Source organism: Polypterus senegalus, chromosome 16 (assembly GCF_016835505.1).
Source record: "Polypterus senegalus isolate Bchr_013 chromosome 16, ASM1683550v1, whole genome shotgun sequence".
Lineage (NCBI taxonomy): Eukaryota > Metazoa > Chordata > Cladistia > Polypteriformes > Polypteridae > Polypterus > Polypterus senegalus.
In genome coordinates, this window is record NC_053169.1 from 80,265,954 (window position 1) to 80,280,772 (window position 14,819).

The 14,819-nt window shown below is 39.0% G+C and overlaps 1 protein-coding gene across 3 annotated transcripts in view; it reads right to left on the reverse strand.

Annotated features, from left to right (window-relative positions):
• Positions 1-14,499, reverse strand: part of macrod2 (mono-ADP ribosylhydrolase 2) — a 1,287,980-nt gene extending 1,273,481 nt beyond the window's left edge. For all 3 annotated transcript variants that reach the window (XM_039739038.1, XM_039739039.1, XM_039739037.1), the window contains exon 1: positions 14,278-14,499. In XM_039739038.1, coding sequence (XP_039594972.1) covers positions 14,278-14,314 — 37 coding nt within the window. In that variant the 5' untranslated portion in view covers positions 14,315-14,499. The remainder of the gene's footprint in view (positions 1-14,277) is intronic.
• Positions 14,500-14,819: the final 320 nt, after the last annotated feature.

Below are 14,819 nucleotides of genomic sequence, written 5' to 3' on the forward strand. Positions count from 1 at the left end.
CAGTTACTGTAAAACCACAGTACTCAAACAAAAACACAAGCAAATGTGTAGAGAATGTATAAACTCCACAGTATGACTGAACTGAGATTTGAGCACAGAAAAACTAACAACAGAAACAATATGCTCCCCAAGTTTCTCTTAAGCACAAAACAAATTTGTAAAGATGATCCTCCAGAATTGCTAACTGTACTAACATTTAAACACATGTGAAGCACAGTGACTCCAGAATCATTTAAAAAGCTTCTTCTGCCAGCATATAGTGTTCCTTCCCAGCACCACGTGTCAGGGCCACTTTTTGAAATCACAGTGTCAGTTACACACCTTCAGTTTTAATACCATTTCTTAGTTTTTCTCTTTTATTAGAATTAATCTACTATACACTGTTAATGGCTGATAAACATAAGCATGTGGTTTTGGAATTGTCACAAAAAAATGAAATTATTAAACATTTACAAAACAACAAAAGTGCTTCAAGTATTGCTTCAATTTACGGAGTAAGAAGAATAACAATGAACGATATAAAGCGTGATGCCGACAAAATTGAAAAATGTGTTGAAAATTGAAACCACGGATGGTAATGTTAATGAATTAAAGTTAATGTTCTGTACTGCAATTTTGATTTTACATTTTATGTTTTGTTAATATATTGTGACATGCAGGCAGCTTGTGATGGCTTCTTCTTTTTGGGCACTGTCAGCATGGCATGCCAGATCTAAACACTAGCATGGAGAGTTGCTTGTGTACTGAAGTGACTTTAGCTGCAGGTGGAAGTTCCCGTTCCATTTTACTTTATGGTGCCAAGCAGAATTGTGTTGTAGTGCAGCAGTCAATTAGTCAGCGAAAGCGCTGTGAAAAAGTTGTCTGTTGTTATGGTTCTACCTTTGTCCAGAAATGACTCCATAAGCTTTATAACGACAGTCTCGGAAAGTCTTTCTCCCGTGGGATGACTGGGATCTTATTCCTAAATAAGGAGAGGCATTGCACATGTACTTTGTCTCCAAATCTACAGCAATCCAAAACTTAATGCCAAATTTGTCAGGCTTGGTTGAGACATATTGCAAGAAAGGACAATGGACCTTGGTTGGAAATAGTTGCTAATCAACAGTAATATGTTGCTTTGGGTTGTAACTCAAAACACAGCTCTCAACAAAACATTGCCAGATGTCAGAAATTGCAGCAAATCTGTTGTTTTTCACACATTCTGCACAGATGGCTTTGTTTTTAAAGCGCAAATACTGCATGATAGTCTGATAGCGGTCACAGGACATTGTATCTTTGATTGCCAGTACAACAAATAGTTCTGAGCAGCCATCAACCACAGCAAAAACTGCAGTCATCGCTGCTCTTGTGAAAAGAATTGAGATAAACGCCATCAACTCAGAGAGTGAGAGGCAAGTTTGTTGTACCACGTGAACGTCACTGGCAGAATAAAACTGAAGAAAGAAAAAAGTGCTTTTACAAGTAGCCAAAATTTACACTGGGTGTTACGGACTCAAATCAAATGCATTTTTTATATTACAGTAATAATAGCAGCTCACTACACAAAACGAGGAGCACCCGGACTCGAACCCACAACATTTTGGTTATAAGGCAGCAGTTCTTACCTCTGCAACATCCAAGAAGACATTTTTCTGTCGATTGACATTTGACTTTGGGTTTTTAACTCATTGACAGCAACATGTAAATTGAATGATTTTTTTCTTTGGTTATACTGTATTCTTGAATAAAAGTACACATTAGTGCTGGGTGGTATGACCAAAATTCTATATCACGGTATTTTTCAAAATGATACCGGTTTTACAGTACTCAACAGTATTTTTTTGCATGAGTGGATGTTAATCACATTTTCCACTGCAATTACTGCAGTAGACTGGCTAAGAATAACATATTCCACAGTCATGAGAATTGTAAATTGTACAAAAAAACATTTTAATGTGTACACAAGTATTAATACAGGCTTGCATGGCCCCATAAAGTGATAGTTTTCAAGGGGGAGGCACTAATGAAGAGAAGAAATCACACTGCATGACAGTAGCAGTCAAAATATAGAACCTTTTTATTGAACAAATTTTGCAAACAACTTAAATTGTAATCTTGACAAAATATTTTCAACCTTTCAAAGAGGCATTTAGACTTAGTAAAATGTCCAGAGGTGCTTGTCAAAAGATGCACTGCACTGAACATGTCTTAGTTGCATTGCACTGAACATGTCTTAGAAAAGGAATAAATAGTAAATATTCTTTGTAAGCCAAATACACTTTCTGTTAACGTTAACAATCTCTGTCCACTGTCATGTTAGCTATATGGATTGTAATGGCATTGGTTATCTCGATCCACCGGTTTCTTTTTTTTGTTGTAAGCAATACTCTAGCAAACGTGTCTACAAGTGACGTCTGACTCGAATGTCCTGTATTTTTTTCATTTTGAGTACATGGAAGGTGCCAATCTTAGTTCCATATATTCATGGTACACCAAAGCATGTTTGCGGCTAAGGTGGTGCAGCAAATTGCTTGTGTTGCCGCCTCCGGCGAAAACATTTGCAATAAAAGGTTGTTTGGTCCACATCCGACCTTTTTAAACCAAAGTATCTCCAGACAACAGACACAGCTCCTTTTTTCTGCAAACGTTCTTCTGTGTCATCACATTCAACTTTATCATCTGCTACAGCTTCGGTTTCTGAATGTCCTCTGTTCATTTTCACCATTCAATACCTCCATTAATGCATGTACTCTGTTGCATGCGTGTTTAGCAGTGCAGCAGTGAAAAAGGTCCCGCCTTAAAACAGTTTCCTATTGCGCCACATTCCGAACATTGTTTAGACTATTTAAACTGGCATTGCGGTATAAGAAAAATCCATATCATAACAAAAATAAAAAACTGTTTTGGTATGAACCGGTATACCCCCCAGCACTAGCGCACATGTTTATTTGATATTTGGACTTCACACATTACATACTTCACATCATTATTACAATAACATGGAAAACGTTTCTGTTTTAGGTATGTTTAGCATTTCTCGCCTCGCATTTCCTGTCATCCTACATTTACCCAGATCACTGTAGACACAGAATACACATGAAATGTATGTATTCCAATTAACAAAATATTATTTACCCTATACAACTCCAGGCACCTCACACCCAAATAAACAGACTTGAGCTGTGAGAACTTGGTGGGGGTTCGGTGGCCTGGGATTATGAGTTTTTTTTTGGTAGGTTTCAGGGATTCTAATGTTAATACACAAAGCAATCCATTTATTAAGTCTCATTTCCTTTTTCAACACCAATATACTAACAGATTAATCAGCTAGGGAACTTTCAAAATAATAACCAAGCAGTTTTCAGCAATGTGTATTTTGGCACCAACAGAAGCAAAATTTGTGATCTTTACACATCTCTTAATCATCCTTAGTGTTAAAATCACTCACAATCCATTAACAGCAGTATTGTTATAGTCTAAACCCCATCAGTCGCACAGAGACTTATCTTGCTTAACTGGAAGAATTCCAACTCACCTTCTATAATCAAGTGGGTAAGCGATGTTCTATATTATCTCAAAGTAGAAAAAAATCTAATTCTCTCTTACAGGAAATATCCAAAACGTTATTTTGAAACATGGCAAAAATTAATGAATATGATTTTAGAATAAACGTGGGGGTTGTGATTGACTCTTTCATACTTCTTTTCTCTTTCTTTTGGGTGTAAGTGTGGTGTTATGGGTCCACAGCTCTCTCAGCAAAGGCCAGTTTTTTTAAATAAGTAATCACCACGCTCGAGGCTTAGTGAGGGGGCATGGTGGCTGTAGCAGATCTCAGGGCGATCTGCGGTGTGGGTGTTTCTCACCTAATGCACAGGTGAAGGACTGCCCACATCCGTGATTGTTCCTGAGGCTGCTAATGTGCTGCAGCTGCTATGGCCCCTCTCAATATATAGATGAGCGAGTCGGTTATAAGGGGAGACTGAAAAAAGAGAACAAAACAATAGATAGAAGGACAGAGGTTGCTGGAGAGCGAAAAGCAGGAGAGAAGAGAGAGAGCCAGTGCGAGTGGGCGAGCGAGCGCTCGCAGGCAGCTGTGTGGAAGCCTGGGTGTTAGGCCAACACTCGGGAGTCGAAGTAGTGGTCGCTCCCGCTGAGTGAGCATGTAGCAGGAGTGACCAATGAAGAAGAAAGACTATCTGCGTAAGGCCGGGATGGCAGCGGGAGTCAGGAGGCTTGGTGGGGAAGTCCTTGGTGTGGGCGTCCTGGAAATCAAGGATTCCAAGTCTCGGGTCTGGGATGAGTGCCAGACTGAAGCCAAGATCGGGAGGACTCCAGACCTGTGTGTGTGTGTGAGAGAGAGGAAGTACAGCTGCTGAGAGAGAGCGTCTTGCCTGCTGCAAAGCCCAACTGGGAGAAGCAGATGAGATGCCAGTTTAAAAGAGGCACCGGGCTTATTGATTTTTAAGGACTGCTTCCAGCATTGTTTGAACCTCATTGTTTTAAGGGATTGTTTTCTATTATATTTTTAACCTCCACATGTCTTTTAGGGATTATTTGATGAAGATTTTTGGGAATCACTGCACTATTTATTTAAACATTGCTTTATTGTTGACTGTTTTTAATAAAAGCACTTTTGCACTTTTATACACCATCCCCTTGCTCCATTGTTATTGCCTCACTGTCTAGCTCATCTCGGTTATAACTATCGATGGTGTTGGGTTCAAGGACTCCCGGACAGCGGATGGGAGCATGGAGCAGAACCTGCATTGTCACAAGAAGATTGAATTTTGTTTTGCTTTTTGTTATTTTTCCTTTTTAATTTTATATTTTTCTTTGCTTTCTCTGTATTGATTTTGAAGTAAATGGTTGTACCTGTTATGTTATTTGTTTAATTGAGTAACATGCCACTGCAATGATCTGGTTTTCAAAAATACAATAAAATATATTTCACTTACTGTACAATAATTTTAGATGGCAATTTTTTCCTGGCATCTCTTCAACAAATCGGCACTTACATGTATTAATAATAAACTAAATTAAATTGAATAGACCTAATTATGTACAGCAATGTGGTGCAGTAGTTAACATTGCTACCTTACTAAAACCAGCATTCAAATATGTCCTGTCATTATCCATGTGAGATTTACATACTCTCCCCATGATGTTGTGGGTTTTTCTCGGAGTTACCCAGTTTTCCTCACACATGCCCAAAGATATGCAGGGTGCACTCATATCAGTGTGGTTTGTATGTGAAGGATACCTGCGATGGATTGATGTCTTAACCAGGAAGGGCTTAAAAGAACTGTATAGATATTATAAATTGACATTAACAGCCATAATTCCTAAGTCAATAGATATATTTAATGTACATGTACTCTGAAAATGAAAATTATTTTCAAATCCAAAAATTACTTTAAAATGTGATGGATGCATGTGCGTTTTACATCCATTGCTTGATGTTGAACCAGTTGTAAACAATGTTCATCTTATAACTTTCTGTAAGTTGCTCTGCAACAATAAATTATTAATACATTCTTAAGCAGTACAACCCCTCTGTTCAATGTAGTTGGCATGTTTCTACTCATGGCTATAGTTTTTTTTTTCTTTCTTGCATTCATGGAACAGGGTTACAATATATATAGTGTATATAGTGAACATTTGAGGCTGGGATTTTTCACTCAGATCAGTAGTTAAGAAACTTCTTTATCTTCATCTTTTCCCAATTCCAAGTATCTTTATATATAATACACTACTGTGGCTGTTCATTTGTTTGTCCAGGATTTCAAATTACTAAATTCAAAAACCTCCACATTGTTATAAGTTATTTGCTTCATCATTGGCTGCATCTTTTTTCCACCTAATTTGTAATTGGTAGCTGCTTAAAGAAAGGAGTGATCAGAATTTAACAGCATGCTTGTTTAGTGTGTTTTTTTTTTTTCTTTAAAACGCATAAATGCCAATCACACACTGGAGTGGACAAAATACCACACTGACTCCCTTTAGTAAGTATGGGTGTGGTGGGGTATCAACCTAACTCTGGAGGCATGAATGTGATCCGACATGAGACCTATCTAACTACAGGAAATACTGTGCATCATTGGTAAAATTAAGTCTGCTATGGTAGGGACGCTAAGCATCTGCTACCGGTAATTAGGGAATCTCTTTCACAGCATTATGATTTGAGTGTTAACATGGACAATTAAACAACAATAATAAGATTAAAATACACACATTAGTAAAAATGTAACAATTTGCAGAAAACACTCGCACAATTATTAATCAGAGCATGCCAAGCAATAATTTAGGCTTAAAGCAACCTTTTGGACTTGTGCATATGATCAGACAGCAGGTGAGCAATAGGGGAAAAAAATCAGGTGTAAACTCACTTGTAATTGAATCTATCACAACACATACAGAGGTGGTAAAAAATGAATAGCAGTGCCCAACAATCAATCCCCGCTAATCTTAAAATCAACATAATCTGCTATAAAGGAGAAATCTCTCTTTAAAACCATATTGTAACTTGGCATTCAATGACATTGCTGGGTAATGGTGAAAGTGAATGATCCACTGTCACTCTGTATGGTGTCTGTTGAACTTAATTACGATTTTACTGCCACAGTCAATGCAAGGCTGAAAGAAATGGCAGCTATATCTGCAAAAAGATTAACTGTAATAAATGTATTTGAGCTAAATAGAGTGGCACCCTGTGCAAACATTCTTACTACCTTACACCTAATGATTGCAGGGATAGGCTCCAGTTGCCTTGCGACTGTGCCCTGGAAAAGTGGGTCAAAACGATGGCTGGTTGGATGGACTAAATGGTGTGCAGTCACACCCAGTTAAAAGGAGATTTAATAGATCTGCCATTAAGCAAGTTGTTAAAGAAGAGCCCCACAGGAGATGTCTTTTTTCAGCCCTCCACATAAGGAGAACAGTAAATGTGCACATTGACACTAACAGGACCCAGCAGAACCACAGACGAGGCTGTACAGCACCCAACATCTCAATGCACTTCCTAATGAATAACTAACATAAGTTAAAATTACTATCTAATTGGAAATGTCAAACATGCCATATCTGAATATGGCTGCAGCGTCTTAACATGTAGTATATACTGTATATATTGACTATAATGTTTCTCTAAAAAGTATTTGCTGCTTTTACACTGTGTAGCGATGCAATAGTCAAAAACAACAGCAAGATATATTAATTAATCATTAAGCATCAAATATTTTACCTATTTGTCTAGTACATAAGTAGAAATGAGCTACAAGAACTGCAAACATATAAAGTGCATGGAATGGAGAAAATTGGGTACTTTTTTGAAGGAAACCCTGTGGGCAGAGCATTTCAGATGCAGATTTTGCCGCTATTCACTACAAACTTTTTAATACAAGTTGTCCCCAGATGCATGGCCTCATTCAAGAATCACGTCTGGCCCCATGAGACAAGATGAATGTAAACTTACTTCAACTAAATTTTAATACATGGACTGCCTCCAGCAAAACTTTGGCAACCCAGCTTCTTCATAGGATTAGATTCAACCCTTTCCAATCATCCTACTATATTCTCTAAAGCATTTTGGCTGTGAATTTGTTTCAATTCTTGGCTACAATTAAGACATAATTAATTAAGACATAATTTTGTCACGTGTACAACGTCACCAATCTGTCCCTTCTTCTTAGCAGAATATGTCTAAACTGCAAACTCAACAAAAACTTGGACCAATAAAAAAAAACAAATCAGACTTCTCACAAACAACAGGTTCTTCCTACATACAGTTAGGTCCATAAATATTTGGACAGAGACAACTTTTTTCTATTTTTGGTTCTGTACATTACCACAATGAATTTTAAATAAAACAACTCAGATGCAGTTGAAGTGCAGACTTTCAACTTTAATTCAGTGGGTTGAACAAAAAGATTGCATAAAAATGTGAGGCGACTAAAGCATTTTTTTTAAAACACAATCCCTTTATTTCAGGGGCTCAAATGTAATTGGACAAATTAAATAACTGGAAATAAAATGTTCATTTCTAATACTTGGTTAAAAACCCTTTGCTGGCAATAACAGCCTAAAGTCTTGAACTCATGGACATCACCAGATGCTTCCTGCTTTTCCTACTTTTTAATGCTCTGCCAGGCCTTTACTGCAGCGCCTTTCAGTTGTTGTTTGTTTGTGGGCCTTCCTGACTGAAGTTTAGTCTTCAACAAGTGAAGTGCCTGCTCAATTGGGTTAAGATCAGGTGACTGACTTGGCCATTCAAGAATTGTCCACTTTTTTGCTTTAATATACTTCTGGGTTGCTTTGGCTGTATGTTTTGGGCACATTGTCCATCTGTATCATGAAACGCCCCCCCCAATCAATTTGACTACATTTAGCTGGATTTGAGCAGACAGGATGTCTCTGAACACCTCAGAATTCATTCGGCTGCTTCTGTCCTGTATCACATCATCAATAAACACTAGTGTCCCAGTGCCACTGGCAGCCATGTACACACAAACCATTATACTGCCTACACCGTGTTTTACAGATGACGTGGTATGCTTTGGATAATGAGCTGTTCCACGCCTTCTCCATACTTTTTTATGGCCATCATTCTGGTAGAGGTTGATCTTGGTTTCATCTGTCCAAAGAATGTTTTTCCAGAACTGTGCTGGCTTTTTTAGATGTTCTTTAGCAAAGTCCAATCTAGTCTTTCTATTCTTGAGGCTTATGAGTGGCTTGCACCTTGCAGTGCACCCTCTGTATTTACTTTCATGCAGTCTTCTTGACATTAAATTGTCATGGTAGACTTGTATATCGATATACTTGACCCCTGGAGAGTGTTGTTCACTTGGTTGGCTGTTGTGAAGGGGTTTCTGTTCACCATGGAAATGATTCTGCGCCTTTATCATCAGCCACTGTTGTCTTCCGTGGACGCTTCCAGGTCTTTTCAGGGCACAACGTGTGTTACTGAGTTCGCCAGTGCTTGCTTTCTTCCTCAGGATGTACCAAACTGTAGATTTTGCCACTATTAATCGTAATATTATAGCAATTTCTCAGATGGGTTTTTCTGTTTTGCTAGAATCCTAGCTTAAGGATGGCTTCTTTCACCTGCATGGAGAGCTCCTTTCCATGTTGTCTGTTCACAGCAAAATCTTCCACCTTTTATAACTTCATTTTAATCGTAATTTAATTTAATCCTGATACTCTATGTTCAATTCATCATAACAACTATTCATGGTGGCTCTAAAATCGGTGCAAACACCACACCTCAAATCAACTCCAGGCCTTTTATCTGCTTAATTGATAAGACATAACGACGGACTTGAACACACCTGCCCATGAAATAGCCTTTGTGTCAATCGTCCAATTACTTTTGAGCTCCTGAAATGAAGGGATTGTGTTCAAAAAATACTTTAGTTGCCTCATATTTTTATGCAATCTTTTTGTTCAACCCACTGAATTAAAGCTGAAAGTCTGCACTTCAACTGCATCAGAGTTGTGTCATTTAAAATTCATTGTGGTAATGTACAGAACCAAAATTAGAAAAAAGTTGCCTCTGTCCAAATATTTATGGACCTAACTGTACATAATCAGTTTAAGAGTGGCTTAGCTATAGTCCTCCAGAAATGTCAGTATCACAAACCAAGAACATCATCTACACTGTTTAAGCCAAGCAACTGCATAAGACAACTTTATAACAGTTTTGTATTAGGAGAATCAATCTCATTTCAAGTTCAAGCTAATTTAGAGGTGAAACAATGGAAGGACTCATCTCATTTGGTTTTCAAATGACTAAAGTTTTTAATCATCTTAAGGCAGGTCCGTGTTATTTTTGATGACTGCCTACAACATTGTTTCAGATTATTCATCAATATTGTGCAAATCATTCACTCATCTATCTTTAAAAATGCTTTCATGGTTAGGTCTCTTGTGGCCCCTTTAACCCCATAATGAGACAAGGAGTCCAAAGTAAAATTATACGCAAGGGAGGAATATACAAAAGAGTGAACAAAAAGTAACAAAGCAACAAACATGAAACCTGCCTTTCTGCCTCTGTGGGCCTAACTAAATAAGCTTTCAAACCAATGTCTGTCCAGTAGATGGGCTTATCCATTTGCTCAATCACCAAAGCACTATAACACAAGAACCACAACTCCTTGCCTTTCCTACCTCTTGTCTCTCTATTGAGGATTTGCCCCAACCCACCTCTACTCTCCATTGTTCCATGACCAATGGGTGATTTTATCACTCGTTCAGAGACATCTCCCAGGACAATCCACAGAATCACTTCCTAAAGGCCATGTCACGGTACCAAGGCTGTGGAGTCGGTAGATAAATCCTTTGACTCCGACTCCTTAGTATCCCGTACTTCTGACTTTGACTCCTCTGTTCTTAATAAGCTAATGTATTTCCATGTTGATTGAAGGAAGGCAACATACACGCCATTTAACCATAGAACTACTGGTTAGGAGGCTGACTCTCTACCGCATTGGCCAGTTTAAACAAAAGATACACACCTACATCGTTATACTTGTTTACACTCAAATGAACTTGTTAAACACATTATATCTAAAATAAAATAAAAACACTTTTTGTAATGTACCATCCATAATCCAGATTACAATGTGTGAATGTCAGGTTGTATAATAGCTCAGCTGAACGTCATACTAGTAGTAACATAACTATGCACTGGGCTTTATTCTTACATCAGAGAAGTATGCAATTATGACTATTGTTTGTGAAATGGGACATTTGAACTAGCTGTATTTTTTTTCCATTACAATTTAAATTTATTAGGAGTCGGAGTCATTACATTTTTGCCAACTCCGACCCCGTCTCCAGGTACCCAAAATTATCTCTGACTCCGACTCAGAGTCCACAGCCCTGCACAGTACATGACGTTTCCAGTGATTTAAAGTATTAAACTCCATTTACATAATCTTAGCCATGCTGGAGGCAGTTGCAGTGCTTTCCCATGTCCCCCCAGTCATATAATCTTACAAACCTAGTAACTCGGTCCACCTAGTCTGTGACTCACCCAGACAAAATCCAATAGGTTTGATTTATGCCTTAAGTTGTAGAGGTGGGCTGTGTGTATGCGAGAGTTGAGTACCACTGAGCACTTAGCTGGAAAAAAAAAAACACAATGCAGCTATGAGAAGTAAGGAACATTTGTGATTTGGACCTAACACACAGAAGATATTCTCATCTGTCTGATGTCTTATATTTAATGTTCCATGACAGGAAGAAAAACAAATTGACATGTTTGCAATTGAACTCATCGTCCTGGAAAGGAATTGTACAGCACCAGGTATATCAGGCAGCACATTACTGCCTGTCAGAAAAAGGGATGAAATAGAGATACTTTGGAAATTTATAACTATGCAGGAAAGTCATCACAGTGACACGTAATATGTGGAAGCTCTGCAATTTCTAGTCATGTGATCTGACATTCTCAGACAACAGGATCAACAACTGCAGTTGTCAAGTCTGACAACCCCTTCAACTACAAGTGATGTCATGTGCTACCGACTTAAGTCAAGAACGCCTCAGAATGTTCCATGGCCTTTACGTCAGAACTCCAGACAGGCACAAGACTTCCTGTACCACTGAGGATCAATACACAATTTAATAGCCAAGCACCCCTATATTGTCACTGCCTTCACGTATTCCTTATATCAGGGCAAAGGACTGAATCTGTACCACGTAGGCACACTGTGCTACCAGCTGACGGTTTTGGGAATTCTCCCAGTTTTCATTTTTACTCCAGAACTGCATACTAACTAGACAGCTATACATCCTTGATGTTTGCATGGCCATTCTATGGAACCTACAGTATGCATCCTTGCTCTCTGACTGTAACACTCTTTTGTGTGTGCCAATATCCCTATTTATTATCATTCTAAGGTATCTGACGTAACAACAGGGCACACACTGAACTGTGCCAGCGGTTTACCTACACTAGCACTTACTTTCCAGGACACTTCACCCAGGTCTGTTTGTGGGACTTGCATACTCTTGATCTTTTAAGGAACACTAAAGGCCCATGCTTTCTGGATATGCTCACCCTGCAATAACTATCTAAAATTAACCAAAATCAACTTAACTGTTCACAATCAGTTTACCTCAAGCTGATTTCTGGTTGCTATATGGTTTAATCCAGTGGTTCTCAATCTTTGTGGTCTTGGGTCCCAATTTTATCTATTTTTGTTCAGTGATGACACATTTAATTAGCAGTAATTTTAATGTAAAGAAGCCAACAAGCCTGAATGACGCATATTAACAAAATACAGTAAATACATATTCAGCATTTAAATATAGTGTGTGTAATACATGAAATATCCACAGTACTTCTCCCAAAAATAAATCTACACACGGGTATTTAACACTGAATTAAATTTAGTGTCCATTTATCTTTTTAATAAGTAACAAATGCTTTTCTAATTTTCACAAATTTGTCAAAATAAGGAGGAAATGAAGAAAGTGATGAAAGGAATAGGTTTTCATTTTACTGCCAGTTGACTCATCGAGAACTTTGGTGCAGATATCTATTACACAAGGCAAGGTAAGCGGTTTTGCTTTCTCGTATTTGACAGTTCGACTTGCAGCAAGACTGTGCCTGGAATGCTTGCTGGCTTGATTTACAAATGCTATAATGTATTTTTGTGAAGCCTCAATATTTATATTTTAAAAGGTCTAACAACTTACTTCTGTGAATAGCATTCTTTATTTACAAATGGGTTTTATTAATTGGAACACTTCATGTTTGTTGGGTAGCACTAAACCACAGATAATGCACAACAGTCATTGCTCTCCACGCTTCCCTTCACTATAAAAGTCAATCTATACCTCAGAAAATATGGGATGTACTGTATGTCCTTTAAACATCACGTTTAGTTCAGGCTTTTGGGATGAGTTTTGTGAGGTTGGTACAAAATTGGATGAGTGTATGATGCTACAATGTATGATTCTGAAACTTGTCCATGTTCGTTGGCTTTCTACATTTACCTTTTCTTATTTGGCTGACGCCTTTATCCCGGGTGACTTAGAACATCTGAGATACAATTGGTAACATTTCTTTTTTGTTTCGTTCTAGATGGAGCACAGGCAGAAGTGGGGACTTCCTCTGGATCACGCAGTTTCAGTGTAGCGATATTTGAACCCACAACCTCAGGACTTTAAGTCCAAGGCCTTAACCACTAGGCCACACTGTCCTGTAGTGTGTGAAATGTAAAACAAGTTATGATCCGCTCCAAATTGGGCATATATCAGCCATTTCAACTCCTTAGTATGCAGTATCAAATTGTTATTTTTGATTGAGTGCAGAACAGAAATATGCGTTCGGCAGCCCTTTAAAATATTCATCAAAATGGCCTATTTTTACTATTTTAACTTTAGCTGACAATGCATCTGCAGCATCCAGTGACCCATGGTTTGAGAAAAACTGGTTTAAACAATCACTTAGGTTTACTTTAATACTGCATTTTATTTTTGTTGGGCTGTGGTTGTTACTGTACGCATGAGCTTCATAATTCGGTGTTTGTGGTCGGACAAACTTTAACTTGCATCTTGAATTTGTACAAATTTCACTGTGCTTTGTACACTGCTATTACCACTAATAGTACAACTGTGATGAACAGGGTAATGGCTCACTGCAGTGGTAAAGGTGCAAAAGAAAAGAGATTCTAATTAAGAATTTAGTGCGAGTAAAAACCTGTGGCCACTACGGCCTTCCAGGAAGCTAGTCAGAGATCTGATTTAAATAGTTGCTGGACTAAGGGTCCATTACGGCTCACGCTTAGAACCATCCTGTTCGCGTGACGGAAGGCAGCTGCGCTGTTACGCGAGTGGAGGGCCAACTTTGCAAACTATGGTGAGAAAACTCAGTGACAGCTTGCAAATAAAATGCACGCCTATGCCTGTCGCACTGCTAGTGCTCAAGAAGCACGACCTGAGCAAATGTAACAGGTGAACTTGAGGAAACAGACGGCCTAGTGCTGAATATGGAAAGGCGCGTGTTGCCTCTGCATCCAAGCACAACAGCCCCTGGTTGCTGCTATGCATTACAGGGGTCCAGTCAATGGGTGGGCAACAATGAATGCCAATTATGCACATGAAAAAATGCCAAATAAACCGCAATTCTCCGCCACCAGTTTGTGTCCAGGCTGCGCCGCAGTATTAAGTGTCATGCCCACCGAGCCACCCCCGTCCTCTCCTGATGCAGACGCCGAAAGGCACGGCGTCCGCGTTGTAAGTAACAGCACAAAAAGAAAAACGGGGGGAAAAATGAAAAGAAAGCTCCCGTACCTTTTTCCAGCCTCCAGTCCTTTTTCTTTTTGCTCATATTGCCGTGGTGATTGGGCTTGGAGGCGGAGTTTTTGGTGTTTGTCAGCCCCAGGCTCACTGCCAGTGTGTCGGGAAACTCGGAGAAAGTGAAACAGCTCCAGAATGAGATGTCTCACCTGAGCGAGCGAGCGGCTGTCAAAAAATTTGCCAGGACACCCCACGAACAGACCAACCAAACACGAATTCGCCCCGCCCACTTCTTGTTGCGATTGGCTGTACCTATCACGGAAGTAAAATACCGATTGGTAGCAACAGCCATCTATTCGCTAGAGAGGTGCGCGGCGCGCCATAGCTATAGGTTGCGCAGCATCGCCTCCGCACGCTCCGCGCTTGTTTTGCGACTTTTCAACCTTTGAAAGATATTTCGTTGGTTTTTTTTTAGTATTTCAAAGGTTATCGTTTTATTTTGAAACAGCAAACACAATGTCATGTTTACTGATAAATATTCTGTAGTGCTTAGAATCACGTTTTCGGTGATGCCTTGGGCTCAATGGAATGACAGC